Below are 9,975 nucleotides of genomic sequence, written 5' to 3'. Positions count from 1 at the left end.
AATACATTCGCGGAGCATGCTCAAACCTTCATATTGTTTCGATTCCTTTGATACCGGTAAGTCCCAAACACTGGGCTCGAAATTAAGAATTTCTGTCTCATCTTATTATTATTATTAATATTATTATTATTATTTATTTATTTATTTCTTTTTCCGTTAGGGTCTTCAATTTCAATGTTTCATCCTTTGTTGTTCCTTTTTCTTCTTCCAGTACCCCATCTTCTCACTTTGTCTCCTTTTCATCTCCTCGGACCATTTTGAGCCTGTTTTCCTTCTCTTCTGACCTTGGAATCCTTCCATTTTTAACATGTTCTTTCTAAAAATATCTCTCTTTTGTTGCTTCTTCTTCTCGTATATATATTTTTTCCAAATCTTTCTCGACTTCGTGAATCCAGGTTGTTGTTGACTACTTGTTCCAAAGATATTTGAAGATCTGTTTGATTAAATTTTTATCATCCATTCTGTATAAATGTCCAACAATTATCAATCGCCTCTTCCGTATTGTTTCTGTTATGTTTTCTATGTTTCGATTTATTTCATCATTACTTCTTGATTTCCAGAATTACGTAGTTCTTAGCGAACGGACTATTTTCCGTATAATTCTTCTTTCCAGTAATTATTTATTCAGCTTGTAATTCAGTACTAGACATTCACTCGCATATAAGCATTTCGGTTTGACTAGTGTGTTGCAGTATTGTATTTTGAGGTGTTTAGATAAACACTTTTTGTTGTACATATTCCTAGTTATGCCGAATGCTCTTTCCATCTTGTACATCCTTTCTTCTACAGCAGATTTTTCTAAACAATTTTCTTGAATTGTATTTTTACTATTTGTTTTTACGTTGCACCGACACAGATAGGTCTTATTGTGACGATGGGACAGTAAATGGCTAGAAGTGGGAAGGAAGCGGCCGTGGCCTCAATTAAGGTACAGCCCCAGCATTTACCTGATGTGAAGATAGGAAAGCACGGAAAACCATCGTCAGGGCTGCCGACATTGGGGTTCGAACTCACTATCTCCCGAATACTGGATACTGGCCACACTTAAGCCACTGTAGCTATCGAGCTCGGTTTTCTTGAATTGTTTCTTCCAAATATTTGAATTTCTTTACCTTCCTTATTCGACCAGTTTCTGCTATTAGAAATTCCGGAGCATTTTTTATATTTGTCATAGGTCTAAATTTGTTTTTCTACAGAAAATCTTAAACCTGTTCTGTTGGCTACCTCTTTCAAGAAATTGTCTTGTATTGCTGCATTGTCAGGTTTTGTGAAAGTATGACGAATCTGGGCAATTTCCGAAAAAAAAAAAAAATTAGCGTTACAAAAATGTTGCAAAGTTTGGGCTGGGAAGTCTTGGGAGAAAGGAGACGAGCTGCTCGACTAAATGGTATGTGCCGATCTGTCAGTGGAGAGATGGCGTGGAATGACATTAGTAGATGAATAAGTTTGAGTGGTGTTTTGAAAAGTAGGAAAGAACACAATATGAAGATAGAGTTGGAATTCAAGAGGACAAATTGGGGAAAATATTCATTTATAGGAAGGGAAGTTTGGGATTGGCATAATTTAACGAGGGGTATGTTCATTACATTTCGAAATTCTTTGCAATTATTTAAGAAAAGTCTAGATAAACAACAGATAGGGAATCTGCCACTTGGATGACTGCCCTAACTGCAGAACAGCGGTGATTAGTTGATTGATTTTTTGATTGATTGATTGATTGATTGATTGATTGATTGATTGATTGATTGATTGATTGATTGACTGAATCTAAAAATACTAGATAGTATATTTCAACACCCCTGTTTCCTTCCCAGTGTTATTGGTAACAGCTTGTGTGCTTTCAGTTTTATATTCCAAATTCTTACTATTTTCTCCAGGACGCCTTACACCTGCATTTATTCTGAATGATATTATTATTATTATTATTATTATTATTATTATTATTATTATTATTATTATTATTATTATTATAAATAAATCCAGCGTGTCGGTTTCACGCAAATATAGCCTAATTATGTACTAAAGTAGCTCACAACAACAATGATCATAATCAGCAGGAGCTACCTAGGTCACATCGAATAGCGGAAGCAGTGTCTTACGCTTGGGTGATCGCTCGAGCGTTTTTTACACTTTCTTTTGAAATGCTAGTCTTGAGCATTGTACTCGTCTGGTGCAGTCGAGGAAACATCCTCACATTTTCCCACATTTAGTAACTTTTACACAATATGACTGAAACACGCAAAGCTAATCTTGACCATTTCAAAGCGTTCACTATAATGGTATGGCATAGTGCAACATTTTAAACTAGCTACCGCACGGGAACAGTTATTATTTTAAGGCAATACGTTACTTTTAACCGACGACTTACAGCATACGATTTCCTTGGATACGATATTAGTCGTTTTTCTTCCAGTAATGAACGCGAACAGATTTTGTTTTGATGTAACTCACGAAAGGGACACATAAAGCTGTCCATGTGCAAAACTTCTCCACCGAGATCAACACCACTCACGCTGAGTGTCTGACCGTTTGCTTTGTTTATTGTCATGCCGTCCGGCGTGCTGGTCACAGGGGTCCCGGGTTCCATTCCCGGCAGGGTCGGGAATTTTAACCATCATTGGTTAATTTCGCTGGCACGGGGGCTGGGTGTATGTGTTGCCTTCATCATAATTTCATCTTCATCACGACACGCAGGTCACCTACGAGTCAAATCGAAAGACCTGCACCTGGCGAGCCGAAAATGTCTTCAGACACTCCCGGCACTAAAAGCCACACGCCATTTCCATTTCATTGTCATGCCAAAGCAGACTCTTACGGGGAACTGGACTCGTTTGAAATCAAAAGGTAAACCTGAAGGAGTTATAGGGATTGTCGGTATTAAGACCGCATCTTCTGTACCACAGCCTGTTAAATTAGTAGCTTCAAGCAAGCAGTTTTCCAACATTTCCACTACCGGTACCAATCGCGTCCCATTACATAATTTTGGCGGCTTTAGATTACGTAACAATATAACAGGCACTCTCCACTTTCAGAATCAGCGTGTGTGGTTAGTAGTGGCGATTGGGAATTAGAATTAGAATTACAGACAACAAAAGTACCCGGATTTGTTAATACCAAACCAAACCAAACCAAACCAAACCCCATGGCACTACACCCCTTGAAGGGCCTTGGCCTACTAAGAGACCGCCGCTCAGCCCGAAGGCCTGCAGATTACGAGGTGTCGTGTGGTCAGCACGACGAATCCTCTCGGCCGTTATTCTTGGCTTTCTAGACCGGGGCCGCCATCTCACCATCAATAGCTCCTCAATTCTAATAACGTAGGCTGAGTGGACCTCGAACCAGCCCTCAGGTCCAGGTAAAAATCCCTGACCTGGCCGGAAATCGAACCCGGGGTCTTCGGGTAAGAGGCAGGCAAGCTACCTCTACACTACGGGGCTGTTGGGTTTGTTAATAATTAAAGAAAATAACGGAACGAATTAGCTGGTAAGACAACAGGGCTTGCACAAATTGCCTTTTTAAACAAGTTCTATAATTCCTAGTTTCAGGCGGCTAAAACGGAATAAAAAAATAATGTTTTCTCTACAAAGTGGAGAGGTGGGGATCGCATGCCCCCCTCGCTTCCCTAATCGCCGCCTCTATGTGTGGTGGTGAGAGGGAAGGATGTAAATAATTTAGAAATTATGTAGGGTAATGAACAGCTTTACTATCCACTGCTGTGTATACTGAGTAATATACTTGAACCTGGACAGCGTATTTGGAGAAAGATGACTCCCTTTTTGTAAAGTCATTCTTTCTCTTTCCCTTGACAGCTCGTTGCTTTGAAGCTCTTCATTTACATTTCCATAATTCAGAATGGAGATTACGTGAAAAAATGAAAACGACGATATCTCCGAAAGTATAGATGAAAATAACATTCTGTAAATTACATTTGAGGCATATAAACAATTTATTTTGAGAAGAATTACCTAATTAAAAAGTTTTTTTAATTTGCCGTTTTTTAAAACTGCAAAATATGGTTTAGCCAGTGTAAGCTAAGAAAGTGCACGAACGGCCGTTTTTTTCTTCGAATTGCCTCACTTACATCGATACTGTAACATACAACATTTATAGGGGGATATGTGTTTAAGACAGACATACACTACCTTATCAAAAATATCCGAGCACCTCTGTGTAATGAGGAATTGAACCCTAGATGTCTCGAGATGCCGACCCGCCAGCATAAAAGGAGGCGGGGAGTATTGTGTTGTCAGTAGAGAAGCAGTAACAGCAGAATGGGTTGGTCAGGAGAGCTCAGTGACTTCGAATGTGGACTAGTCACTGAATGTCACCTGAGTAACAAATCCATCAAGGACATTTCAACCCTTCTAAAGCTGCCCAAGTCGATTGTTGGTGATGCGATTGTGAAGTGGAAACTTGAAGGAACAATAGCAGCTAAATCAAAACGAGGAAGACCTCATTTAATGATGGGCATGGGCCGTTGAGCATTGCGGAGGGAGGTTGTAAAAAGTCGCAAGAAATCAGCGCAAGGAATCTCTTGTGAGTTCCAAAGTGCTAGCAGCAGTCCAGCCAGCACAATGACTGTGGGTCTGGAGTAAAATTAATGGGGTACAATGTGGAGCTGCTCCTCATAAGCCAAACATTTCTGTAGTTAATGCTAAGCGACATTTGAGGTGGTGAAAAGAGCGACGCTACTGGGCAGTGGATGACTGGAAACGAGTGATTTGGAGTGGCAATTCGGAGGAAGGTTTTGGGTTTGGCAAATGCCTGGAGAACGTTACCTGCAATCATATGTAGTGCCAACAGTGAAGTACGGAGGAGGAGGAGGAGGAGGAGGAGGAGGAGGAGGAGGAGGAGGAGGAGATGGTGGTATGATAGTGGGGTGTATTTTGTTGGTGGGGTATGGTTCCTTTATTACTCCTAGGACAACTCTAAATGCGGAAGGACATGAACAGATTTTAAACCATTGTGTACTGCGTACAATATAGGACCAGGTCGGAGACGATGGTTGTTTGTATCGACATGATAATGCACCCTGTTATAAAGCTGCATCTGTGAGGCGATGGTTAGGGACAAATACATTCCTGAAATAGACTAGCCTGCCCAGAGTCCCGATATGAACTCAATGGAAGAGCTTTGGGATGAGTTAGAAAGTCGACTTATTTTATGTAGATACCGGTATATATTTTAATTTTGTCTGATTTTCTATGGATACATTTTACATTACATCTTTATTTCCCCACCATAGTTACAAACCATCTGTATAAGGAAATAAAGAAAATAGTACTTGACTGGACTAACTACAACTAAATCTATAACTAATTTAATCTGAATCTTCTATGTCTAAATTTACAATCTATTAAATCTATTATGTAGCATCCCACACATGCGCGGATATCCAGCACCACATGCAAGATGCTACATTAACTACAATCAACACTAACATCCTAACTAGGCATTCTACTGCCTAAAACTAAATTAAAAGAACTGGCTGGTCGTGGTATCTCCCCTGGTAAGGAAAACTGCCCGTCCAACCCGAGACACCACTTCCAGCCCCGCCTCGTATGGTCAGATATCGTATCCCACCGGTAACTAGTTAACAATGTATTTTCCTCCCATTCTTTGCGTGACAGATCACATGAGGCGGAAGCCAGTTTATGGATACATTTAATGTTTCAACAAAGAATTTAATGAAATCTTGTATGAGTCTGTTGACATGCTGTGCGTTCTATGATTTCTTGCCTTGAGAGGATTATTTCTTATACTCTGCGTTTTCCTGTTTGTCTTTTGTAGTGATGCAACTCTACAGATTACAAGAATTACTATTCTTACTAGTACAGCAGGTTCTGGCAGCTGCCGGAACTGAGTTGTGGACTCAGGCACCTCTGTTCCCTGTGCTATTAGCCAGTTCTCACAACATCTCTGGAGAGGAATGTCGTCAGGATAACAGTCTCTTCCTGGAACATCTGAGAAACTTTTCTCTCTGGGCTGTTCAAAGTAAGTTTTATGATCACTACTAGTTTTACAATAGAAAATCAAATGTAACTTGTAAGCTTCTAGTTCAGTAAAAAGTGTCTGGAAGACAAAATCCATCACCCTAGAAAAAGGGTTCTGGATATGCAAATTTGTTAACTTGCTCCAATTTTATTTAAACGGCTTGCACCCCTGATAAACTAGCATAATTGTATAACCTATAATAATATGTAATAATTTTTCTAATGGTGAAATACGGTAATTTAGTCGAGTGGTTTCCAAGAGTGGTGGTGGTGGTGATTGTTGTTTTAAGAAGAAGTACAATGGTTTTCAAGATTACCCTCCATAAACTTACAGACTTACCGGTACTCTCTTTATCACATTATTATTATTATTATTATTATTATTATTATTATTATTATTATTATTATTATTATTATCATCATCATCTATATCCATATATATATAGGCTGATTCTTGTGACCGCGAGTTTGAGAGAACGGCTGAACCGATTGACATCGTAAAGCATTCTGGCCTGTACATTTTCAGAGTGTCTTTAAGGGCATAAACATTTATTGCCGTATATTTCTGGATTATTAAAGAAAATTTAGTATTCTGATCGGTCAAAGCACTCACCAGTACTTCAAGGCCACCTGGACAATGGGAGCGCTGAGGCGTACGAGAGGGCAAGGTGGAACGGGGGCAAACCACTGATCTCTATACATGGATGGCTGGTGGCTTAGGTAGCAGTAAGCCGAATAGAAGATGATTGGCGTAGTAAGATGGCAGCGAGCGCACGGTGCAGTAGACCCATTGAATAGACCACGAGGAGCGGGCTTGCTTTGTTTATGCTTAGTTCAGTGACGCCAACCCCCTTGATTGTAGTTCTACGGGTGTTCTGTGCTGTGTTATTTCAAAAGAAGTATAGTGTATTTTATGAATTTAGGTTTGTTGCCTTCTAGTATGCTTGTAAATTCGTTTGTTCGTAATCTGTTTATCCTCCAGGGTTGGTTTTTCCCTCGGACTCAGCGAGGGATCCCACCTCTACCGCCTCAAGGGCAGTGTCCTGGAGATTCAGACTTTCGGTCGGGGATACAACTGGGGAGTATGGCCAGTACCTCGCACAGGCGGCTTCACCTGCTATGCTGAACAGGGGCTTTGTTGGGGATGGGAAGTTTGGAAGGGATAGAGACAAGGAAGAGGGAAGGAAGCGGCCTTGGCCTTAAGTTAGGTACCATCCCGTCATTTGCCTGGAGGAGAAGTGGGAAAGCACGGAAAACCACTTCCAGGATGGCTGAGGAGGGAATCGAACTCCCCTCTACTCAGTTGAACTCCCGAGGTTGAGTGGACCCCGTTCTAGCCCTCATACCACTTTTCAAATTTCATGGCAGAGCCGGGAATCGAACCCCGGCCTCTGGGGGTGGCAGCTAATCACACTAACCACTACACCACAGAGGCGGACACTGCTTGTAAATTACAAAATTAAATTTAAATGTGCATGTATTTATGTGAAATCCGAATGAAGAAACATCCTACCGGGTATTAACATACCGCAGTGTTCAGCTTATGGATGTACAAACAGAAACGATCAGCAGAAGGAGAAAACATTTCATCGGTGAGTTTTATACTGTACATAATAATCTTCCTAGGGTAGTGTTTTGAGTTTTAGGTTTATTATATCTTATTTCGCATATTCTGGGAGCAAAATGGCAATTTTTCTAGGTTTCCTTTCTCGAAACCCGAACATCTAAGATCATGGATTAGGAGTATCAGGCGGGAGATTTGGGAGCCTTCTAAAACACCTGTTCTCTGCTCCCATCACGTTGAGGAAGACTGTTTAGATAAAAATGGACAAACTGCACGCCTTAGAAGCGATGTATAGCCAACTGTTTTCAATTTTACTGAACATTAACTGCAAGTAAAGATTTACTTATATTTTTATTTATTTGTCATAATTAAACTGACGGTTTTGATGAAATAATTGACGTGACCTTATAACAATCTTAGAAAATGAAGTCTGGAGGAATTCTAGACCTTATTTACATCAGTAATAATTATAGGTTTCAGACACTGGAGTGGTGGGAGAAGGCAAAGTGTGGTGGGTGTTTTAGGCTATCCCATTATACTAGTTGTGGTATTTGGGGCTCATTTAACGGGTTTTACATGTTTCTGATGATTACCATCAATATTGCTTTGGTAGCTGAATTTAATTAAAGAGGTCTGTAATAGTAAATTAAGCTGCAGGTAATGTGATATATTGACAAGTTTTGAATATTTGCTGGTTTTATGAATGTGTACATTTGCTTCAATTATATTTTAATTTGATACACTGCGCGTTATTTCATAGAAACAGGAAACAGGAATTCATTATCAAGCACCGATTATGGTATGTCGAATCTAGGCCTGTATAGTGAGCTACGTTTATAGGTACATCATTTTAAGAATGCATAATTTCGTGACATATATGTATACAATTTACAGCAATGTTTCCAGAAACTGATTTTCACTCGTATTGTGTTACCGATCGCTAATTGCATGTATTCAGCACCTAAGTTAATATTAGTCGGCCGTTATTATACACTCATTTTTATTGCTATCCCGGAGATTTACTGACCTCGGAACGACGTGTCAGTGATCCCAATGTCCTTATGCTTTGAGTGAACATGTCGCTATATTTTTAATTATTCCAACGCGCCATTAATTGCTATTTAAAATTGACTATATTATCATTGCTTCCCCATAAGGAGAGCTCTAGGATGGGTACGCCAACATGGCGAACCGCGCGCTCAACTTGGCGTACTTTCTCCTGCAGCGGAGAGCTGCCATCAGCGATCCATGTATAGAGATCAGTGGGGCAAACACACGTGTAGTCGGATGTCTTACTGTTCAGCTGTTCCAGTCTGTATTGAGTTGCACAGAGTCGATTGGCAGTGTTGCCAATTCAGCGGTGAAAGTGCAAATTTTTAATTCATGCCATTAGTACAGTGTGAAACTCTATGTACGTATATAACTTTGAGAGTCTACAGTCTGTGGTGAAATGACTGGGCCTGGTGAGTCTGAATTATCCATCTCTGGTTCTTTTGAATGTCCTGGGATAGCAAATTGAGGTTTGTTACTTTTTTTTGACAAAGTGATCGAGACTCAGCTGGCGGCTAGAATTTTTCTTCTCTCTCTTGAGTTCTTTGTTGCAATCTACAGGATTCTGAATCTCTCTGCCAACCTTAGCAGTTCTATCCTCGTTAGGGTGCTTCTCTTCAATAATCTTGATAGCATTATGAATGTGATTTAAAAAGTCAGCCATTTGTCTTGTTGTAAGCTCTTTAATAGGTTCACAAATTTGAGGCTCTTCCACTTCACCATTCATTTCTTTCTCCAATTCAAGCAGGTCTTTGGTGGTGAGTTCTGCTGACTGGGACTGGAGGAGTTCGCGATTTCCTCGTCTACGTCCTCAAATCCAATAGATGTAGCCATGTCAACGACTGCATGCGTTAAACTGGTAAGATTGGGTTCAGGATCAAAATCGAAAGAATTAGCACTATAAGACCAAATCTTCTTCCAAACTCTCTTTATACAAGATTCTTTAACTACTGCCCGAGCATATCCAATGTTTTCAACTGCGTTCTTTATGGTGAAGTTCTTGCGAAATTGTGTAACACTAGTTTCGTCTCGATGACCTTCGATGTTAGACTCTTTAAACAACAAACACCATCATCATCATAATTGCATGAATGTCCTGCGGAGATAGTAGCTTTTGAAGGTAGCAGTAACACACTTATCCATGGGTTGAATCAGAGATGTTGTTTTCGGTGACAGAAACAAAACACCGTTCTCATCGGCATCCGCGATACTCCTGAATCCGCAACCTAACTTGTATATTATTTAATATTATATATAATTAAGTGTATTTTATTTTATAAATCGCGTTATAACGAAAACAGGTAAAGTAAGAACGCGTATAACGAGGGATGACTGTATGTCGCTATCTAGAATGTCAAAGCGTCTGGA

At 40.0% G+C, this 9,975-nt stretch overlaps 1 protein-coding gene across 1 annotated transcript in view; it reads left to right on the top strand.

The window, feature by feature from the left end:
- Positions 1–4,760: 4,760 nt before the first annotated feature.
- The window catches only part of LOC136857274 (nose resistant to fluoxetine protein 6), a 75,236-nt gene continuing 70,021 nt past the window's right edge, over positions 4,761–9,975 (top strand). Inside the window, exons 1-2 of the mRNA XM_068225016.1 lie at positions 4,761–4,866; positions 5,791–5,994. Of these exons, the coding sequence (XP_068081117.1) occupies positions 4,761–4,866; positions 5,791–5,994 (310 nt within the window). The remainder of the gene's footprint in view (positions 4,867–5,790; positions 5,995–9,975) is intronic.

This window comes from Anabrus simplex, chromosome 1, assembly GCF_040414725.1.
Source record: "Anabrus simplex isolate iqAnaSimp1 chromosome 1, ASM4041472v1, whole genome shotgun sequence".
NCBI classification, from domain to species: Eukaryota; Metazoa; Arthropoda; class Insecta; order Orthoptera; family Tettigoniidae; genus Anabrus; species Anabrus simplex.
Note: the sequence above shows the minus strand (reverse complement) of the source record. Positions and strands in the feature narration are given on the sequence as shown.